Here is a 24,363-nt window from a genome sequence, read left to right on the forward strand (position 1 = left end):
TATATATATATATATATATATATATATATATATATGCTGTGTAAAACGAAGTAAATTTATTATCTTATATTTCAACTCACTTGGTATGCATGTGCCAGGGTTCGCCGTGTCAGTAAGGCCATCTTTGCAGTTACAAATAAAGCTGCCATCGTTGTTTACGCAATCTTGCGTTAGCGTATCACATGTTGTACCTATTTCACATTCATTAATATCTGAATGGAGGAAACATATAATCTCAGTGTGTATTTATGTAACAGTTAACTACGTAAATGAATCATTTGCACATATATATATTATTCATCTATTCATTAATGTGCTGACTTGATATTTGTAGAATAAAAAAAGGGTGGGGGGGGGGGGGTACGTTAAGTCATTATGAGTGAAGATCTATGTAAGACAATAAAATCATGCCATGTTCGAAATCACAAAGAAGTTTGTGGTACGGAATTTGTGAAGAAATTGAATCTCTAGGAATGTTGTGGGGTCTATTTTGTGATTTGCTCCTTCAATTCAAAGTCACGCATCTCAATTCCCAATTTAAATGCGCCAATGCTCTCCCCTCCAACCCCCCCCCCCCTGCCCCCTCCCATTTCACCTTCCCCACTTCAATACTCTTCCGCCGCTCGATGTCGATTTTGTTCTTAATTTTAAAAAAATAATTTGAAGATTCAGGCAGAAATCAAGTTTTATTGATGATGTCTTACCAACGCAAGGGCCCAATGGAGATGCGAGTCCATAGCCAGTATCGCAGACACATTCCACGGTACCAAAACCAGGAGAAGAGCACGTGATTGCAGCGCCCGTGGCAACACATGGCTGGGACAAACATGGGTCATCTACAAGTGAAAAGTCAAATGCCAAGAATAATCATTCATTCGAAACATTATAGCAAAAAACGCCAATACGTCCAATAAAAGTCTTTTTGACTTTAAGAAAATAGTCAAATTTTTGCAGCAGAATCATTGAATCATTTTAATAGATTAGAGGAACAACCCAAACATTCGGTAGGAAAAAAAAAAGAAAATTGCGCACATTTGTAAGGGAAGTAATAGTAAGTAGACAGATCCGTGATCATAAGTTGCTGAAGTTTCTTCATATATAACACCATTTGCGACTTAATATAAACTTTGACAGATGAAGATGATGATACCTTCTCCCTGTCTGTATAGACCTTCCCATCCCCCCCCCCCCCCCGTCCTGGGCCACAACATCAGCCATTAGAAGGTCGCCATTATGATCGATGTGAAAGTTGGGGGGACCAAGCAAAATTAAAAAAAAAATACATTCAATAAGAAACAAATAACAACAATGGACATTGATTAACTCTAGTATAATCGATAGTCTAGAGAAGAGGAAAGGATCGCACCAGCACAATCGAAGGTTCTCTCAAATTGGCATAAGGGACGTGCCGGGGTGTTACAGTTAGCGAGGAACCAATCTGCAGAGTCTGGCGAGTTCACCGCTAAAGCGCAGTTCACACCAGCTGCTCCAGAGGGTTGTCCAGAAGCCCAAAATCTAGAAAGAGAAGGAAAAAACTTGTAATTTACATGAAATTTACATTAAGTGTTTTTAGACATTGCCTTCCTTTAACCCCTCCCCCATCCCCCTCTTCTTTACCAATAATTGTTTTTTTATCGATAGCGATATTGGAAGAAAAATACGAGATGATGAAACTTACGCTTCACTTGGTATAAGTTCAGTTTGATCTGTTAGCCAAGTAAATGTATCTACCGTTTCAGGAGATACGGCTTGTGTTCTGGTCAGACCAATCCAAGCGGTAGCTGAGCTTGGGTTCGCAGTGAAATAGTCAATAAGAAATTGCTAAGAAAGGAAAATAAATTGATTACATAGAAGAAGAGCAGCTGGCCAATCAAATATAATGTAAGTTGGAGACCAATATCAATGGAAGAGGCACCCACTCTCTCTTCCCCCTCCCTCCTCCTCCCCCACCACCACCACCCGTTTTTCTTTAACAATTAACAGTTGTCGCATGCATCGTCTCTACTCCTCTGCCTTTTCTGCTGTTTCAAGTTTTTTAAAATTAAAGAAAGATGAAAATCCAATTGTTTCTACATTTTGATTTAAACAACTTTACGTAGAATGCCTCTTTCGTCAATACTGCTTTGTGGGGGGGGGGAGGGGGGGGGGAGGTGACCAACAGAAAGAGTGTTTTGAAAATTTCTAGCAATTTTATATCTGATACAAGTGTTGATGTCATTGCTGACGTTGGGTACTTTATTTGATTTCTTTCAAATAACGACAGAACTATGCCAGCACAAACGTTCAGTTCTGAAACAATAGCTTACATAATCATTTATGGCAACAATAAGGGAAAAATGAATGTTAATGAGGTAGTATGACTATAGCAAATTATCCACGCATATTTAATTTGAGGTGAATTTAACCATACAAGTTTCCTCCTTTCTTTCGCTAGTCATTTATACTTATATTTATAATTGAAATCGTAGTGAGTTGGAAAATCCAAAACAGTGCCAAAGCTTCCAGCTTCAACCGGTATTCGATCCCGGGCAACCCGCTTTATATGCGGACACCCGAACCACTAGGCTATGGACGCTGAGTGTATGTCCAGAGGTTCGAAACCGGTAAGAAAGGTCGTAATTCCACTGTAGGCGTTTGTCATCTGTATCGAGCAATACTAGTTCTGTATTGGTGACATATTTTGCCTTAACTCTAGAGATCAAATATGATTCTAACCATGGAGGTAAAATGTTCTAACCAACTCGAAATCATTTAGTGATTCCTAAAGCCGGATCTCGAAAGAGATACTTTGAATATATAAATATATATATATATATATTGAGATAATGTGCTGTTATTCTTACGTTGACCCCTGTTGGGGGATTTATGCGAGCAAGCAGTCCTCCAAAATCCTGGCACCTCTGAGCGGCTTCAATAAACGTCGCTTCCGTTTCCATGACAGCAAAGCATCTGTCGCCAACTTCAGTAGTTCCGGAAGGGCAGCATAGACCTGCATCAAATGAAATACAATAACGAAAGAATTCAACGGTGGATACGAAACAAAGACGAATCGATAATTTCACAATTTCTTTCAGTTTTTTTTAATGGGATTTATTTTACAGAACGGGGCTTATTAAATGAGTTTGTTTATAAACAAAAAAAAATAAGAACACATCATCCCACCAAATCCCAGCTCACCCCACTCCTTCCCATTACAGCCCACTTCTGTTCCATTCTTCTTCATATTGAATACCAACAGACAGATGTATTGTCAGTTTACCGTATTCATACTCAAAAGAATATTCCAATGGTTCATAAACAATCTTAGTTTGCTCCTTCATTCCCCCCCCCCCTTTTGTTGTTGTTGTTGTCTTTATCAATATATGTCACTCTCGTTCATTTTATGTGTTTGTTCTGTGTGCTTGTCTTGATCTAACAGCACGTCCTAGTTATGATTGATTGTGATCAAACTCTTTGTATATGAAATTAAGAACTCCAGTAAGCATATACAACTCAAAGGGTAAACTCCATTACAACGCTGTTTCACCACTGTATGTTGACGTTTATCCATATAGTAATACATCATGCGTCAGCCGAATGTTTTCAAACGTTTACCTTGGTCCGTTGTTGCACCATCAGTCGTTGCAGTTACTCCTGTAGTTCCTGTCACCCCGGTAGTTCCTGTTACCCCAGTAGTACCCATTACTCCAGTGGTGCCCGTTTCCTCAGTGGTGCCTTCTGTAGTAGGATTCCCCTCAGTTGTACCATCCGTGGTAGGGAATCCGGCCGTTGTTGGGACAAGAGCATCTGCTCAACGGTGCATTATATAAATAACAGAGAGATGGTTAAAATATGTATGTATATATTTATATATATATGTATATATATATATATAAATATATATATATATACATATACATATAAATATATATATATATATATATATACATAAACACATATATGTAATATACAATATACAATATATAATATATTCTTACATATTCTTTTGCAATAAATACCGACCTCGTTCACAAATGAAATTCTCTTGAAGTACTGTGCAGGCGACGCGTTGTAAATCTCCTCTTAAGCTGTCATCACCTAGTTGGTAACAGTCACCAACTCCACCAGTAGCAATACTGCGAAAGAAGAGGTGAAGAATAATTCATATGTCATAATTATTGATATTCGAATAATCTAATTAAGAACCCCTAATCTGCAGATATAGGAAGGTCGCTGAATTTGTGTTAATCACTTACTGTCGAGGCATGCGTCAAAACCACTTACACATACGCAGAGCGGGAAGCAGCTTGCCAATGTAAGGACCATCTGGGCGAAAAAAAGAATATTTGTAGGCGCCCAACATTTTTTTGAGAATTCCTTGTGACTAGTAAGGTTATTTCCAAAATATGCTTTAAATACATGCAACTCAAATAAATGATCATTTGGTTGCCTGACTGACAATCTTTTAGCTATAAGTCAAGGGATTCCGGCTGAATGATACGCCGATAAAAGTGCATCGCTATCCAGAAAAGGGGAACGGCAACTTATACGGGTGCTCCGCCGCATGCTTAATTGGGAAACATATAAATGGGTATTAAAAGCAACCATGCACATTTCATGAAGGATGTTTTTCTTGTATTCCCAAATTCGAGCAATACCCTATCTTTTCATTCTCACATAAGTTCTGGAATACTGCCGTCTCGCCACTCAAGCCCTTCCTCTGGGCCCCGTAAACCAACAAGGTATAGTGCATCTGTTGGTCTGTTGGCTAAAATTTGAGCCTAGGGAAAAAAGAAAAACAAAACAGTATCAGAACATGATTTACATGCACAAATTAGGAGTTCGTTGGCTCACATGTTAACATCTTGATTATTATCCTTTCAAGTATGCCTTTCGTATGTACCATTAATTAATGTAGAATTGTGTATTTTGTTCAGCTGAGAGACAATGTGAGAGACATATAAATAAATGTGGATGTTCCGGTTCTTAATCGTTACTTTTATTTTTTGTATTATTGTTGCTTACAAAGTTGCAGTCATAAAAATTGGCTCTAGCTAAGTTTCCTCCGCCAGCTTGACAAAATGTTTCAGCATCATCGAAGTTCCGCGCTGTTCCCGAATCTGTTACATATAGGTAACAACGGTCTTTTATGGGCTCCCAGCCGGTAGGACACAATATTGGTGGAAAATCTGATGCAAAATAGGGGAGGGGAAGCATTACTCAAGAGGAAAAAGTGAAAACATTAAAGTAACAATAAAGGGAAATAAGAAATTTAATTTGATCCGTGCATGTCCTCTTGACTGAACTAAATTTTATAGAAGCTTATGAAAGAATTGAGCTGAAGCCATCATCGAAGTATTATATTAAAAAAAAAATCACTTGAAGTTTTGGCATATTATTTGTTGCTTTAATAAATGATATCACAAATGATAGCAATAATGCATTCGAGTTTTGTTTTTGTTTTTGTTGTATGCATTTCTACGTCTGGTAACGGTTATACTTTCTGATCAATATAAATTTAAAGGCAGGGTATAAGCCTCCCTATTGTTGTAAATAAAGGCAGAGATATCAACTTGAGGGGGTTTTCCTCAATTCAGAAAGGGATAATACCTAAGGGGGATATCCTCAATTCAGACAGTGATAATACCTTAGGAGGATATCCTCAATTCAGACAAGGATACTACCTTATGGGGGTATCCTCAATTCAGACATTGATAATACCTTAGGGGATATCTTCAATTCAGATAGGGATAATACCTTAGGAGGATATCCTAAATTCATACAGGGATAATACCTTAGGGATCATGTTCAATTCAGACAAGGATACTCCCATAGGGGGATATCCTCAATTCATATAGGGGTAATACCTTAGGAGGATATCCTCAATTCATAGAGGGATACTACCTTAGGAGGATATCCTCAATTCATAGAGGGATAATATCTTTGGAGGATATCCTCAATTCAGACAGGGATAATACCTTAGGGGATATCTTCAATTCAGACAAGGATAATACCTTAGGAGGATATCTTCAATTCATACAGGGATAATACCTTAGGGGTCATATTCAATTCAGACAAGGATACTACCTTAGGGGATATCCTCAATTCATACAGGGATCATACCTTTGGAGGAAATCCTCAACTCAAACAGGGATAATACCTAAGGGGGATATCCTCCATGCATACAGGGATAATACCTTAGGAGGATATCCTCAATTCAGACATTGATAATACCTTAGGGGATATCTTCAATTCAGATAGGGATAATACCTTAGGAGGATATCCTCAATTCAGACAGGGATAATACCTTAGGGGGGTATCCTCAAGTCAGACAGGGATAAAACCTTATTGTTTTTCCTAATTAATGCTAGGATCTTACCTTCGGTTTGTGACAAGGCACAGATGTAAGGAAGATCAGCTGCTGTACAATCAATTTGTTCAAATTCACCGTCCGCTATTTGGTAACAGTTGCATTGCGGTGAACAAGGCCCCCCGGTTCTAGTGGTACTGTAGAATTCACAAAGAAAACGTGAAAATAACATCAGTTTACTCAGTGAGAATGGATTCGTATATCGGAGAAGAAAAGGAGCAGGGGTGGGGAGGGGAGAAAAGGGGGTGGGGGATTATGCCATACCTTAACACTGTCATCTCAGTTCTTTAAAAGTCAATCTAGCAGATATGATCCAAGTTGAAATCAGAGCACGAAAAACCGAACGATAGGGCCAATGCTGCCACCCTTTCACCCCTGCCGTTCTTATAAATTGGAACTAATTAACCATAAACATTGGGCATTGGGGGCCAAGGTCGTGATCAGGGCAATGTTATGTTTACAACAACATCATCATCGCCAGCATCATCGTCAGCATCATCATCATCATCATCATCATCATCATCATCATCATCATCATCATCATCATCATCATCATCATCATCATCATCATCATCATCATCATCATCATCATCATCATCATCATCATCACCACCATCATCACCATCATCATCATCATCATCATCATCATCATCATCATCACCACCATCATCATCATCATCATCATCATCATCATCATCATCATCATCAACATCATCATCGCCAGCATCATCGTCAGCATCTTCTTCATCATCATCATCATCATCATCATCATCATCATCATCATCATCATCATCATCATCATCATCACCACCATCATCACCATCATCATCATCATCATCATCATCATCATCATCATCATCATCATCACCACCATCATCATCATCATCATCATCATCATCATCATCAACATCATCATCGCCAGCATCATCGTCAGCATCTTCTTCATCATCATCATCATCATCATCATCATCATCATCATCATCATCATCATCATCATCATCATCATCATCATCATCATCATCATCATCATCATCCTTATGATTAATCCCATAAATTTCCCTGAGTCCCCTAATTGAGGTTTTTTTGTACGTACGGTTGAAAAACTGTATTATATGGTTTACAGTCAATAACCCATTCAGGAGCGTTTGGAATCGATGCATCGGTAAGGCCGACGTAATAGGCCTGCGTGTTCGTAAAGGTAGTTGCTGATACCTGGATAGGTAAACAATGACAAAGAAATTATTCACCAGATATCGGAAGCAACAGATCTCTCTCCAATGAAGACAAGATGGTTGATAGGATGCCTTAAGAACCTTAAGTTACATTTGATATGTTGAAGACCGTTATCATATATACACAGCTATCAATGCAGGTTGTATTGTTTTAATGCTATTAAGCTTTTGAGAAGAGTCTCTTTAAGCAACTGAGGCTCATGAACTAAGGTGATTGTAGTCACTTAAGTCAGCTCATCTTTTGCGACACAAACATCAAAAATATTAATACTTTTATTGCCACATAATAACATATTCACAATAAATTACACATTGGAATGAGGTCATTCAAGGGCGCTCTGTTGTTAATATGACGATGGTGAAGAATGCGTCCTCTTTGAAGTTCTTATAGGATTTGTAAATCATTGAAAAATAGACCAACATTTTGGTTTATATTGAGGAGCCGATGTCATCATCAATTTAGCATTAGAGGAGCGGAGGTTTAGAACCTTTTCAAGCTGAATGTCTAGAATACCGTCACTATTTTCTCTATCTTCTTGTGTTTTTCTTATTGGACATTATGACTTATCAAGACTACTGGATTGCTTATGAATACTGATACTAAAACAACTTCTCTAGGAGGATACAACAGTCATATAATAGAAGTAAAATGGGGATTACCGTATTCGGCTACACAAGGGAAATCTGACCCGTACGACAGCTTGTTAAGCTCCGTCTATTCCATATATTTAAAGAAGAATTTTTGTTTGTGAGTCCTAAATAACATCCAAAAAGTAGCAACTGTTCAATTGTTTTCACATATTATTTTCTGCTATATTTAAGTGACGTATATATATATATATATATATATATATATATATATATATATATATATATATATATATATATATATATATACATATTTATGTATATATATATATGTATATTTATGTATATGTATATATATATGTATGTATATATATATATATATATATATTTATATATATATTTATGTAAATTTATGTATATATATATATAAATATATTTGTGTGTTTATTTGTGTGTGTGAGGGTGTGTGTGCATAAATATATATAAATTGTAATGAGTTGGAAAATCCATTTTTTATTTGTCTGTTCATTTTGTCCTTTGTACGATTGCTGGCTTTTCTTCTATGCAGAGGTTCAACTGGCTCGATTTGTGTTCGATTCCTCTGTTATATCCCAGCTTATACTGCAACATGCTGTAGAGGTTACCCTATACGTAAATCATATTATGTACTTGCTCTACAATATTTAAAACTCACCAAAAGTCCCAAATCAACACTGGTAAAAGTGATGAGATCTGCAGATGGATCTGCATTTTGACAAGTCCAACGCGCTTCTGCAAAATTCGAGACCAATACATTTGCTTCACTGACAAGTACACATCTTTCAATGTTAACGTTTGTGTCAATGTCGATGAAATTCGTTGGGCATTGTCCTGAAAAAGATTATTTTTCTCTCCATTTATTGCATGATAAATCATCTCTAAAAAAGATAGAACAATAACTTAAGACAAGTTGAAAACGGTGCTTTCATCGGAGTTTTCGATCTAGGTGAGAAGTGGAAGCAATAGGGACTTGGAATATGAATAATTATCCCAATTAAATAATATTAATGATAATGATATAAAATTCCACCTACTTGACAGGGAACGCCTTCACCTAACCCAAACCCCCTTACCCACCCCTCCACAGCTTCTCGCTTTGAGACACCAAAGTACACATATACGTAACTCCAATTCAATAATATTAAGACCGCTATTAAGACCGTTATTAATGAAATGTAACCTCCCTCGTCGCTAGATGTGTTCTATTTTATAGCACATTTGGGGAGAACAAGAGGGTGGAGGTGGAGGTGGGGGTGGGGGTGGGGGTGGGGGTGGGGGTGGGTGAGCAAGGGCATGAACTGGAGTAGAGATCTTCATCCATTGACCTGCTATCGTGCTCCCTCCCACTCCCCCAAACACACACACACACTCCCCATCCCGACTGCCCAGCCTCCCCAACCCTTCTCTCGATGTGTTAAGATACCGTATGTTTTTCCAGATAATTTCTTTCTAAAACTGACAATGCTGTGATACCCTGCGGAACTGATCACTCTGAAGAGTTAGGAGTAACGGTATTTGTTGGGACATCTTTTACATGATGTTATATACAGCGGTACAAACAGTGGCGGAGCTAGGGGTATTAGTCAGGGGGGCGAGAATGGTCTGTAGGTGCGCTTTCGACACTATCTAAGCGGAGTGCCACCACAGGTTGGCGCGGAGCGTAGGAAATTTTTTTGAGTAAACATACTCCCTAGATCGCCGGAATGACCCTATCTGGGCCTTGCTAATTTGCAGATAAACGAAAAATAAATAGCCGTTAGAGCATTTTGTCAGAAAATTACACCGACAAAATGTGACAAATTTCAATAGGTAGATGAGAGCGCAATAAAAAAGTCAATGATCGCGAATAAGTAAAAACAGATAAAAAAGCTGTAAAGGGCGCCAGCAGTCCATTTGAGTCCGTCAGGTGGGGCATCCGCCCCCCCCTGAATGTATGGACGCTCCGCCACTGGGTACAATTATGCTACTGAGATCATTGCCTCCTTAAATTATGTAATACTGTTTATTTCTAACATATTTTCCCTTCTATACTAATTCGCACATTGCATACAGAATCAAAATTTACACTGACCTATACTGCGACCATGCATTTGACCTCCGCGTAGGAAATGTTATGACACATCACCACATCACTGTGGGCCAGGTGGGTGTACTTACAAAAACCCAACGCTTGGGAAATGCATCGTTTCGTTGCGTGATACCTTCCGATTTTCACAATAGTCTATTCTAATAGTATTGTGACAAACAGGATTCATGACTTCGATTGGTATGATTATAATGGTTACATGAAAACTTTCTGGTTGAGGTAACTTTGAAATTCAGTTTTTTTTATTTTTACATTTTTAAAGAATGTTCGTTCAGCAAGGCATGTTAACGCTGTCTTTGTATTCCATACATAGGTAGAAATATTTATATATATAAAAAATATCGATTAGATTAAATTACTCTTGATACAAGAATAAAAAAAAAAAAAATTGGGAAAAGTTACCTTGAGCCCCTGAAAGTAAAAGAGTGATGATAACGAATAAGGTTTTCCATTTCCATCGATAGCCCATCCACAAGATCCACTGGGCCTTCATTTCGGTGGTTGCATTATCAGATCTGGGCCTGATCGTGCCCTCCACAGTGGCTATATCCAGATCAAAGTGGCTAAACCTTTCTAATCATAACAAATCGTCCGAAATAATCCTTCAGTTCTTACACGATTAATCAGCGGCCTCCTCCTCCCCGTAATGCTGAAATGCTGTGAACAGCAAGTTGGTCGGGAATAAAGTACTCGTGACTTGCCTTTCCCGAAAACGATTACAGGGCGTGTTCGTACACTGGTGACCTCACGTGTTTCTGTAAGCAATGACCTGTAACGAGGTACAAGGTATTATATTGTTATTTTGTATACTTTTTTTTTCCTGTTTATATTATATATTGGGCCTTCACGCTAGACTATATAGTTCGTTGGTTTCTTTCAAAAACAATTCAAAGTATGGTGTGAGTTGTAAGTAGAAGAGAAAAAGGGTCACTTTCTTTCACATTTTAGATTATGCATTCGTATTCTTTGACACGTATTGCCGGTGTGAAAGGGAATAGTGGCCGGGCGTCCTACGGATACTCTTCCCTGGAAATTTTCCGGGGGGGGGTTTGTGTCCGCACCGGTACATTTTGGGAGATTAAAACACGTGATCTTTATCCCTCCAATCAGCTCGTAGAAGCGCTCGTCTCCATAACGGCAAAGATCCTATACTTTCGGTTTGTGAGTAAAAAACAATGAAAGAATACTTCTTCAACATGAATTAAACATTCGAACCTTACTTGTATATATTCTTCTTTCATATTATTACATAAAAAAATTAAAAAAAACTGTTAGCAAACTGCTTATCCACTAGAGAGCCTGTGTAGGAAAATGTGTAAAATTAAGTTGGCCTGACGTTTCGATCCTAGCAGGATCTTCTTCAATTGCTAAAATGACAAGTAACAGTAACAGAAGGGACAAAAAAACGCACAAAATACAGACAGGTTAATGAGTATGGTGATCACAAAGAGATGGATGAAAGGGGATTGGTAGACAAGGGACGGAGGGAACTAAAATATTATTACATAGTCATGTCATTATTATTTCTGTCTGGGTACTTCCACATATTTAACCAAGTCATTACACAGTTCATGTCATTTTATTCTCTCCCTCTCTTTCCACCTCTCTCTCTCTTTCAATCTCTCAATCTCTGGTCCTTGTATTACAAGGAGAACGTTAAAATGAGTTCAATCGATAGTGGGCTGTGGCTTTTCCGGTTTGATTCATGACACGATAAATGAAGGGAGGGGGCGGGGGTGGGGTGGGGAGTTCATTCATTGCCATTGCATTTTGGAGAATTGTTAACATTTAGAGTTCTCACGAAACCCAAATATTTCACACTATGCCACTGGATGTTGTGGGCAAATAACTCTATCACGCAAGACGTGACTTAGCTACCAGAGAATCTACATACACGTGATCCCTACCCCCCCCCCCCCCACCTCATCTAACCCACTGCCACACATAACCACCCAAATTATGTTTTGCTTTAGTTGTGAAATCAAAATTCGGAGCATTAAGGATGAAACCCACTTCTGAGACGTCATCTCCCCTCTCTCTGCATCTCACCCAACACACTAATTCCCCACCTACCCCACTCCCCCTCCACCCAACCGCCTTCCTCGGTCAATGCGAAAGAAGCACTTTATTAAATGCAGCTATACATGCTATGGAATATAACACGACGTGGGAACTCCAAACTTCAACTTTGGATATAATTACTCCCGCAATAGTTGTGCACTGAGAAACCTTTGAAATTAACATTTGATGCGAATCGCCTGTAACAATATAGCTATGCACCAACGGCAAATATCAGTTTTCCTGTAAGCATGGCTAAACTGACGATATATACAATTTAAGAAAAGCTTTTAAAAGGATCGACAGTACAATAAACCCAAGTGAGCATGAATAGACATATATAACAACAAAAGAAACCTGAACTTGATTTTTTTTCAGTTCAACGTTATGGTCCGATGACGTTCCAAAGGTTCTTTTCCATTTCTTTTTGGTACTTGCCAAGACCAATAGTTATTACTAATTCTAATCTTGTGTTCCGATTTAAAACTTCATGGGTCACCAAGATTCTGTGGCAGTTAGTTTATGCTGTTTAGTTAATATATACTGAAAATACTATAGCACGATTCGTGTCAACTGTGAAGTTGATTCCTCTCTTTTCGTTGTAACTTGGTATTTGTTTTCTATGCTTTAGTTTGTTCTTGAGATTTTAATTAGATATATAACTGATAACGCCATCATGAGAAAATGCAATACCGTCAACGATTATACCGTAAATCGTGGACGGTATATACTCAAAAGATAACACGGGATCGTAAGAACATGTCAATCGTATGGTCAACACATGTTAATGATATGTAAATGGAAAGAGGGGCTCGTACCGTATAATACAGTACTGCGCATGCACTGATGATCTGATAACACTGCCAATGTGTCACTTACATTAATGTTCAAATCATGATGCGATTATGACAGTAACGTATTGTGCAGCAATTACATCTTAAATGGGAGGGATGTATGTGAAAGCTGAAATCGAGATCCCACGATATTATACAACCACAGTTGAGTATAGAAATGTGTGTACTTGACACTTTTCAACTTCGATTTACAGCCATTAACACTTGTAAGCTTGCATAATTATGTATATAGTCTCGTTGAGATGTCATAATTTGATCCGTTCATGTAATGTTCTATGGATGAGGCATTGTACTTGCTTCACCGAGGTAAACTTAAATTACTGCCGCATCCCACACCCCTTGTGGCACGGAACTAAAATTCCGGAAAAGTCAAATGACTTAGACGCAAAATGGTGCTATCATTTAACAATTTTGTTTCAATTTTGTCTTAACCTTCCTAAAATGTTTTATTTTTATTTTTTATGGAGAGCAAGCACTGTTTGCGAAGTTTGACCAAACCGAGCGCCGGCGGCTTTGAGTCAATGAAATTTGCTTTAGCGGTCGACATTGGTAGCTGTTTGGTTGCCGGACGGCACTTTGAAGATGTTTGCTGATAGTTAGAAGCCACAGGCACGTTACATTCTATACTTGTATTCCTATCCAAAATGGCATTTCATCGATCAAGTGGAGACTATTCTAGCTGATAATCTTTTTGCAAGAGTTGGAAGAAGGTTGCATTTTTCAGTGTCATTGTCTTTTGTGTGTTTTTGTTGTTGTTGTTGTGAGGCATAATCGTTCTTTACCTCATAACATAGATATCCCTAAAGCTAACCAAGGCGTTCAATAGACTGATCACCATGTCTGGCTATTTAAAAAATTCATAAGGAAAACTAATTGTGACGCGTTAGATCACAAGCGGTAAACTTTTCCAAGCGTTAAACAGTCTCCAAAGGTCAAACGTACCGTGTTTTTTTACATTTTTTTTGTTCAGCTTAAAAAATAGCTGAACAATTTTTTATTTTTTTATTTTATATATATATATATATATATATATATATAGTTATATATATAGATATATATATAGATATATATATAGTTATATATATATATATATATATATATATATATATATATATATATATATATATATATATATATATATATATATATATATATATTGGTCAATGATCCCTAACAACAAAGTACATATTAAACTTGATGAACTATTATCGAATGCGCAAACACGTAAGAACACACTAAATGTTTCATTGACTGTAGTTATAACTTTCTTTTTATATATTTTTTGTTGTTGTATTTTTCTGTTTGTGGCACATTCATTTTATTCTTCAATAGCAGACAGCTATCTTCCAATGGCATTTCAAGATCAACTCCCTCGAATTGAGCACGGAGTCTCGGATTAGGTTTATATTAAACTTCCTTTCCTTTAGCATCTTTCTAGGTTTCCCAAAGCATCGTTTGTTGTTCGTTGACCGTTTAGCATATATATGACAGCTATTGAAACTGGTTTTGGGAGTAATGTTAACAAAAATTAAAACAAATATATATATATGCTTGCTTGAGATCAATACGGGTTATCAACAAAATCCATACCCGTGCACGGTATATAATTTCTTATAGTGCAAGCATGCATAGTGCAGTATATACAGACGCATCAAAGAGGGAGATCTTTCTGCTCCGTGTATAGGCTCTCATATATCTTTTAAAGCAGCATTATGCGTTTTGTCGCCGTTTTCCACTTTTTTGACAAGTCCATCGAGTTTTTTACATATATCAATCACAAAACTGCAAAGTGAGATATTAGAAAAGTTTTTTCCCTGCCCAAAGCGTTAATTGGCGAGTAATTAAGGACATTTGCAGATAATGAACCACCGACAAATTACACATTTAATATTAATCGCATACAGTTCCCCCAACCCACTTGTTTGAATTCAACCAATCAGAGATGCAGGTATAGTTATAAGCCATTGCTAAAAATAGATTCAAACCAACAAGTTGCTAACTTGGTACAACCAGCGAGCTGGTACTCTAACAGCTCCCTGGTACAGCTGCCATAGACAACAGGTGCGTATCCAGGGGGGGGCGTTGGGGGCGCGCGCCCCCCGGGTAAGAAAAAGAGAAGAGAAAAAAGAGAAGAAAAAAGGAAAAAAGAGGGGAAAAAAGAGGAGAAGGAGAGGAAGGAAGGGAAAAGAAAAAGAAGAAAGAGAGAAAAAGAGGGAGTAAAAGCAAAACGCGAAGACACCGGGAAGAGAAAGAGGAACAGTGACATCATTACAGCGCTGAAGGGTAGCCAGTGACGGATCAATGATTTCGTAAAAGTGTGACTCACCTTACCCCTTACACCGACAACTCCATTTTTTGGCGTTTCCATTTTCCTCTCTCACTAATGATCTATATATATACTATATATGGTCTATCATAACGCGTGTGTAGAATTGTGCTATGAAACCAACTGTGGCTGGTCTCGAACTCGACCGTGTCGTCGGGGAACATGACGCATTTTGGGATGGGGGCGACCGCCCGCCCCCCCCCCATTCAGCATTTTTTAAATGATATCGCTAAGTAATTTCAAAATAGAAAGTGCTTAGAGGCAACTTACAAGGCCTGGAAAGTGTCATTTCCAGCGATCTGGGAGACATTTTCGGCCAAAATTTGCTTGTACGCTTCGCGCTAACAAATGGTCCTGGGTAGTGCCATTTCCATCGATCTGGGAGGCATTTTCGGCCAAAATTTTCTTGTACGCTTCGCGCCAACCTATGGTGGCGCTACGCTTAGATAATTTGCCTACAGGCTTCGCCCCTCCCTTGGCAAATTCCTCGCTACGCGCCTGTTCAAATTTGTAACGCAAACAGCAGATATCACATCATATCAGTGAGCATGAAAATGGCGTTCCAGGATGAAAAGCCTCAAAACTGTCCGACTTGACTGAAAAAATAACCAAAAATTTTCGCGCGCTTCGTGCGCGTTCATGTCAATATCATATAAACAAGCATCGGTTATTACGTCGCATGCCATCATGTACCGTACGGTCCGTTAAAGTTGCGCAGTATACCGCGGGATGCTAATGTAAACAACGACATGTCTCATGTAGATGTATAAAAAGCATGGAGGTCCAATTATGTCAAACCTCTCTTTTACATTAGTAATGGCGAATTAGGGCCTGCACCCCCGCCGCGCAGTGGCGGAGCGTCCATATGGTCAGGGGGGCGGATGCCCCCCCTGACAGACTCAAATGGACTGCTGGCGCCTTTTTCAGCTCTTTACCACTTTTTAATTATTCTAGATTATTGACTTTTTTATTGCGCTCTCATCTACTTATTGACATTTGTCACATTTTGTTGGTGTAATTTGGCGATGACACCTTATTCTTCGTTTATCTGCAAATTAGCCAGGCCCGGAAAGGGTCATTTCCTGCGATCTAGGGAGTATCTTTACTCAAAAATTTTCTGTACGCTACGCGCCAACTAGTGGTGGCGCTACGCCTATGTGTGTAGTGTTCGGTTTCGGAATATCTGCTATTTTTTTCATTTCCTTCAACCAAGTTTTATAATAGCCGTTATAACAGGTTTTAATATTTGTACACCAATAAATTAACTGTGTCGGAATTTTCGAAAATTTCTGACCAACATTCTACATCACACTTCCCTCTACTCGTGCAATTTTGACCGGTCTGTTAGGGGTTGAAGGAAGTTTTTTCTATGGTTGTCCATAGATGAAATTTTGTACAAGATTATGGGTATGTTTTGAAGTGAGTTTATTCACGAGAAATGTGAATTTTCAAATTCTGAACAAATATGGGGCTTAAAACCTTGAAAAGCGGGGCTGACGGGTATTGTGGGCCGCGACGTAGAATCACCTACAAAAGCAAAGACCCACAGGAGATGCGATCAGGTCGAACATGATGTGTGCCGGATTGACAATCTTCAAAAAGGTTATGGATGGAAAAAAACAACTATTAGGAAATACTTGGTTCTCAGGCAAAAAGTGTACATCTGGTTGGTCATTTCAAGCCCGAGAAGTGCCGTTTCCGGTGATCTGGGGGGTTTCAAAACAAGAAATTTTCTTGTACGCTGCGCGCCAACCGATGGTGGCGCTCCGCTTAGATAGTAATTCGCGCCCCCCGGGTTTGAAAATCCTGGATACGCGCCTGGACAATCTACACAAAACAAGCATGGTGTTGTATTACGTATTGGTCAATGATGTTCGTAGCTTTTAAATATTCATATTATGGGCGAGGTTTATTTGGATCCCAACGGAAAATATCTTCGAGAAAACAAAGTTGAAAGTTGTAAATTTTTTCGAATTTTATGCCACCATTTCAAGTAAGATTTGAATAGATAAGCTAGTTATGTATGTCGTTATGGCATCGTGGAATCAGTGACAGGGGATCCCAACGGAAAATATCTTCGAGAAAACAAAGTTGAAAGTTGTAAATTTTTTCGAATTTTATGCCACCATTTCAAGTAAGATTTGAATAGATAAGCTAGTTATGTATGTCGTTATGGCATCGTGGAGTCAGTGACAGGGGCGTAGCGAAGGGTTTTTTGTTGGGGGGGGGGGTGTGGAGAATTTGATTTGCCGACGGATCTGGATGTGGTGACTGAAATGGGGGAGGGCAATTTTTTAGTTTTGAAACGTCCTTAGATGCAATCTGGTGCATATTTTAAGTCAAATTTGATTTGCCGACGGATCCGGAAGTGGTGACTGAAATGGGGGAGGGGTCTAAGAGGAAGGGGGTGTCCCCTCCCTTTTGGCAATTTTTTAGTTTTGAAACGTCCTTAGATGCAATCTGGTGCATATTTTAAGTCAAATTTGATTTGCCGACGGATCTGGAAGTGGTGACTGAAATGAGGGAAGGGTCTAAGGGGAGGGGGTGTCCCCCTCCCCTTTGGAAAATTTTTAGTTTTGAAACGTCCTTAGATGCAATCTGGTGTATATTTTAAGTCAAATTTGATTTGCCGACGGATCTGGAAGTGGTGACTGAAATGGGGGAGGGGTCTAAGAGGAAGGGGGTGTCCCCTCCCTTATGGCAATTTTTTAGTTTTGAAACGTCCTTAGATGCAATCTGGTGCATATTTTAAGTCAAATTTGATTTGCCGACGGATCTGGAAGTGGTGACTGAAATGGGGGAAGGGTCTAAGGGGAGGGGATCCCCCTCCCCTTTGGAAAATTTTTAGTTTTGAAACGTCCTTAGATGCAATCTGGTGTATATTTTAAGTCAAATTTGATTTGCCGACGGATCTGGAAGTGGTGACTGAAATGGGGGAGGGGTCTAATTTTTAGTTTTGAAACGTCCTTAGATGCAATCTGATATATATTTTAAGTCAAATTTGATTTGCCGACGGATCTGGAAGTGGTGACTGAAATTGGGGAGGGGTCTAAGGGGAGGTGGTGTCCCCCTGCCCTTTGGAAAATTTTTAGTTTTGAAACGTCCTTAGATACAATCTGGTGTATATTTTAAGTCAAATTGATTTGCCGACGGATCTGGAAGTGGTGACTGAAATGGGGGAGGGGTCTAAGGGTAGGGGGTCTACCCCTCCCCTTTGGAAAAATTAGTTTGAACGTCCTTAGATGCAATCTGGTGCATATTTTAAGTCAAATTTGGCACGGAAGAAGCTCCCGTTCTTCTTTTTCTATTCAGCTTTCCTTCTTTCTTCCCCTTCCGCTCTCTTCACCTTTTCTCCTTTTGCCGACAGACCCAAAATTTGCCGACAGCGACCAAATTATTGGGGGGGTGTGACACCCCCCACACCCCCCCGCTCGCTACGCCCCTGATCAGTGAGGTTGAGAAAAACCATAGAAAAGGACGCAAAATGCTCCTTTAAGAGATGCACTCGACATCATTTAGTAAATTAATCAATTTGATCAATGATTTAGCAACAAGAGTGTCAGGCAAAGTAATCATAAAATGTCAGTATCATATATATATATATACTTAAAATTAGCTGCTTTCAAAAGTTGGAGAAAACAAGTCGATATTTGAAGATTAAATATTGAACTGTCGACAAAAATAAGGCGAGGATGTGAATGATATATTTTGCGATCAAACATTCGAAATTATAAACGACAAAAGCCAAAACTTCCAATGGCATGTCCTGGCTACTACATCTTCTATACGAACCTTAAAATCTTCTGGTGAAGATCCCCAATATCATGTTATTTCATTTCTGCCAGACGCAGATCAAGAGGATGTAGGGTGAACATCCACTTCCTCCCCCCCCCCGCACCCTCCCATCCACTTCCACAAAAAAAAAATATGAAAAGCAGTTAGTAGTTAAACCATGTACTCATAGACCTATTGATAAACCTAATATATAGACTAAACAAGCCTCAGCATGCAGCATTTCGCTTTTCATTTTAATTTTGGGTACTGATCCTTCAATCCCCTCCATTGGAATCATGAGGCTTTAAGGACCCCAGAATCACTCCCTAAACCCCCTCCCCTATACCACCTCCATTTTCAACATTTTGAAACCCGCCCACACATTTTTTGTTGTTGGGATTCTTGACGTCACGGTGCAAGAATTTAAAGTTAGTTAGTTTTCCACTTGCGTATTTGCAGTCAAATGATATAGCGGAAAACGGAATACACGACATACTATAGGCTATATAGGTCGACATACCCTGCTGTTTGTTGGTTCCCTTAAATCGAATAGTTCAATAACGCTCATTGTGTGCCTGCAGTGTCATTGGATATTCATGATTCTGTGCCCATTAGACCAATATAATAATAGTAATGCTTACAAAGTTACATTTCACATAAAAATATAGAAATTATATTTGATATAATTATCTACATGTATATTCTCTGACCTGAAATATCCAATGTCAAACTTAAGGAATAAATTGCCCTATTTTTTGAAAAATTAATTTCTTTCTCTGCCTCGTGTCTTTTTGAATGGAAATGGATCGTATATGGAAGCATATGGGGGATCTATAGTATGGAAAACAATACTTGCCATCTACTTTTCTATGACAACCAGATATTTTACCATTTTTTATAGCCGTTCTATATTTAATTTGTTTGTTTTTCGACCTTTTTGTCAAGTTGTAATGTTCGGCCAACGATATCATAAGAAATGTGGACATCGTCTGTGCATTCGTTAAAGCTAATGTCGCTGCTATTATGAAAACCGCGGGAAATTGAACAAACAATAAAGTCTAAGAGTGCAAGTTGAAAACCTGTCCATACATCATGCATATACACCGTGGAAGACCAGTCAATATACCATATGCACTATTACACGTACTCCAGCAACTGGACTTAGTTTATAAGATCAAAACTCTACAGAATGTTACTCCCATGCACGAACTTGATGATAGATGGGAAAACCACATCACAATACCAGAAATAAGGCCAATATTCTTTCAGTCAAGTCACATGACTTAACATTGTCAGTATTAGTCTGGATGAAAGTAATGAGAAGAGAACAAGAACTGTCGGTTGAAAACTGTATGTCTACTGTCACAAAAAAAACACAAAAAAAAAACACAGAAAAAAAACGTGTTTGTTAAAGCAACAGTTGGTTGTTAGGAACAAATAGTTGTTTTTCACGCCAAGTATATAGAGTACTTTCTCATGCACGCCCAAAGTCATTTGGGTCACGAATTTGGACTATCTAGTAAAAGCTGCGTTTGTTACCATTGTTACAAGGTGTTTCAGTGGTGATGAGGCTGACGTCATAGAATCAACACTAGCGGGCTTTTTATTTTTCGGTTACTTGTCAAAACAACATATTACTTTGTAACTATCTACAACCATCAGACAACAGAACTTTAACTGTGACTTTGTACAATATCGCAGGCTTCAGTTGGCCTTAATTGTTATTCCCCGCCCTTTCTTCCTCATTTCCGATGAAACAACACATGGCTATGTAAACGGTAGTCATTGGTTACCATTTACTATTAAGGCGTGTACGTGAAATTGATGAACCCCGAGCAGGCGGTTTTTTAGCTCTGTTAATATATCTTTCCTATTGGTAGTTCCCACAACGTTGAGTTGAATTTGATAGAAAGCCCAGTATGAACCCCTTACTTTAATGTTAATCTGATAATGTTTATGTTGAGAAAAATAAATTGTACCCAAAATAAAGCAAAACAAATATGAATGTTATTTAATATGATTAAATTAATTTAGCGTGCATTAAGAAATACATGAGGTATCATTACGCATTATTATCATGATTATTACCTGTGGTAATAATTAAAAACGGCTACTTTTTCGAATGTTTGTTTTATCGAATAACACATTTTAATATTTAGAAAGAAATAATGTTTGAGTCACTTGTGAGATGAAATTTATCAAATGATATCATAGATAATATAATATAATATAATATAATTTATATCATATAATATAATTCATATCATACAATGAGCGACGGAGTCATACAGCAAATACAAAAACGAAAAAAAAAAGTTTGCTTTGTCAACCAAATTTTCTCATACATGTACCGCTTGTAGTTCACACTGTATAGTGTCCTGGTAAATTGCCCTTAAAGTTGAGTTGTTACCATGTACGCCATGCAAGAACGATAACGGTAAGGATTCTTTATATTCACAGATGAAATTTATCAAATGATATCATAGATAATATAATATAATATAATTTATATCATATAATATAATTCATATCATACAATGAGCGACGGAGTCATACAGCAAATACAAAAACGAAAAAAAAAAGTTTGCTTTGTTAACCAAATTTTCTCATACATGTAGCGCTTGTAGTTCACACTGTAGGTGTCCTGGTAAATTGCCCTTAAAAGTTGAGTTGTTACCATGTACGCCATGCAAGAACGATCACGGTAAGGATTCTTTATATTCACAGGCACGATATCGTCAGGACCCTCGTCAAAATAGAACGCTCTAAGCATATATTACTTTTAGATAATATTCAAACAGTGTACGCTTTGTACCGTATAAAGGTATTCGAAACGACTCGTTTCCCCTTCTATTCGTAAGCCGTGACCCTTGACGATAAGGATTGTGTTAAGTTTCTCTTTATATTGCGTCCTAGATTTCAGTTGGTCTTAAGAACTTCAGCGATGTAGAAAGACCGCAATTTTATTGTTTTGACACCAGTGTCGGTGTGATAACCTGATCAAACATTCACTATATATCTGAAAAGTTCAAGAATGAAAGAAAGAAAGAAAGAAAGAATGTTACTCAGTCGAGTGCGTTGTCTTCACTTCAGGGGTAGGGCTTTATATATATATATATATATATATATATATATATATATATATATATATATATATATATATATATATATATATATATATATAAATATATATATATATATATATATATATATATATATATATATATATATAAATGAAAATCGTAATGAGTTGGAAAATCAAGACCAGTGAAAAAACTTTCAGCCTCCACCGGGATTCGAACCACGGTCCTCCCGCTATATATATATATATATATATATATATATATATATATATATATATATATATATATATAGACAGATAGACCGATAGACAGATAGACAGATAGACAGATAGACCGATAGACCGATAGACCGATAGACCGATAGACCGATAGACCGATAGACCGATAGACCGATAGACCGATAGACAGATAGACAGATAGACAGATAGACAGGTAGACAGATAGACAGATAGACAGATAGACAGATAAACAGATAAACAGATAGACAGATAGATATATAGATAGATTTTCATTTCCGTCTGAATTTTCAATTGAGATAGTCAAACCTTCCTGTAACAACAGGGGCAGACGACACATTTTGCAATATCAAAGCCTAAGTACTTATACTTCTCAGCTTAAGTCACTAATATTCCTGTCATGGGATTTGTTTTATATGCAACAATCCTATGTCACACACCTGCGAATTAATTTTTGAATCACGTGTTTTATGATATTGGGTAAGCCTACTAACAAGTTGAAATGTCTACTTTAAAATTCTTCAAAAGAAAAGTTAAAAACTGTGTATTCATTCTCAAGGACTTTACTACGCCTTCCATTTTATGAAACGGTAGGAACCAGCAAACGTATGCATGTTTTGTAGAAGGGGTTCATGAAACAGATCGGTAGAACACCACCTACTGTAACTTTACCATTTAAAAAAACAGGAGTGACTAGGCTGCAATATGGAATGGAGGTCTTTTGTTTAACTGTATCGAAGCACGTCTGGGTTATTGATAGTGGTATAGGCTTTTTTCGAAACTAGCCAACCATTTATTTAAAAAAAAAGTAAATCGACAAACATCATTGTGAGTTACAAGTTAACCTGACCTTGGTATATAACGCCTTTGTAATAATACAGTTTGGTGTATAATGCAATGTACGTCATAATATAAGTATATTGTACGTCAAATCAAAGGACTCTATGTAATTTCTGGGTGGAGTATCGGTGTGTGCTTACAGGGTGGATCCAGCAGCAATACAGAATCGACGAAAAGCATTATGGGAAAGTAGAAATGCCATCATAGTTTGAAAGACCTTTAAGATCTGCGTGGTACATTGTCAATCTCAACCACAAGTGTTCATAGGGCGTTAGCAGCAGACAATAAGAACGATAAGGTGTTGTTCAGACACACTCACACCTACAATATATATATATATATATATATATATATATATATAAATGAAATCGTAATGAGTTGGAAAATCATATATATGATATATAACAACACTGTGTTATTCTTTATTGAATTACTATATATATATATATATATATATATATATATATACAAGCAATTGCCATCCACGTCGCGGTACCAGAAATATTCCGTACAGTCAAGCGTTGCGCATTCGACGCATTTGCCCCTCTGAAGTCGCACTAAAGAACTGTCACAACACCTCCTAAACAGACAGTATTTCCGGGGTACTATTGAAAATGCCATCAAAATGGCTAAAATCAAACCCCGTACCGAAACATTGACGTACAAAAATCGTCAAACCAGTTCCAAATGGGTACCATTGGTTACTGAATTCCACCTGGTCTTCCACCAATGGCTAATATCATTCAGAAGAAGTGTCACCTACTTCAAAGCACCGAACGCCTGAAATCAGTTTTCTCAGAACTACCTGTCACCGCATTTTAAAGACCCAGTAACCTACGGGATATTTTAGTTCGGGCATCCTTTCAGGATGACACCCCATTAGGGGAAAGCAAAACAG

General features: G+C 37.9%; 1 protein-coding gene across 1 annotated transcript in view; it reads right to left on the bottom strand.

The window, feature by feature from the left end:
- LOC139966680 (uncharacterized) overlaps positions 1–11,005 on the bottom strand; it is a 29,443-nt gene extending 18,438 nt beyond the window's left edge. The window contains exons 1-13 of the mRNA XM_071969957.1: positions 10,697–11,005; positions 8,864–9,039; positions 7,443–7,561; positions 6,359–6,486; positions 5,005–5,168; positions 4,657–4,760; positions 4,003–4,115; positions 3,595–3,786; positions 2,844–2,989; positions 1,679–1,821; positions 1,367–1,515; positions 705–836; positions 81–212 (exon numbers count right to left, since the gene is read on the bottom strand). Coding sequence (XP_071826058.1) covers positions 81–212; positions 705–836; positions 1,367–1,515; positions 1,679–1,821; positions 2,844–2,989; positions 3,595–3,786; positions 4,003–4,115; positions 4,657–4,760; positions 5,005–5,168; positions 6,359–6,486; positions 7,443–7,561; positions 8,864–9,039; positions 10,697–10,787 — 1,789 coding nt within the window. The 5' untranslated portion in view covers positions 10,788–11,005. The remainder of the gene's footprint in view (positions 1–80; positions 213–704; positions 837–1,366; positions 1,516–1,678; positions 1,822–2,843; positions 2,990–3,594; positions 3,787–4,002; positions 4,116–4,656; positions 4,761–5,004; positions 5,169–6,358; positions 6,487–7,442; positions 7,562–8,863; positions 9,040–10,696) is intronic.
- Between the last annotated feature and the right edge of the window lie 13,358 nt (positions 11,006–24,363).

The sequence above is a fragment of the Apostichopus japonicus genome, chromosome 4 (assembly GCF_037975245.1).
Source record: "Apostichopus japonicus isolate 1M-3 chromosome 4, ASM3797524v1, whole genome shotgun sequence".
In the NCBI taxonomy this organism is placed as follows: domain Eukaryota; kingdom Metazoa; phylum Echinodermata; class Holothuroidea; order Aspidochirotida; family Stichopodidae; genus Apostichopus; species Apostichopus japonicus.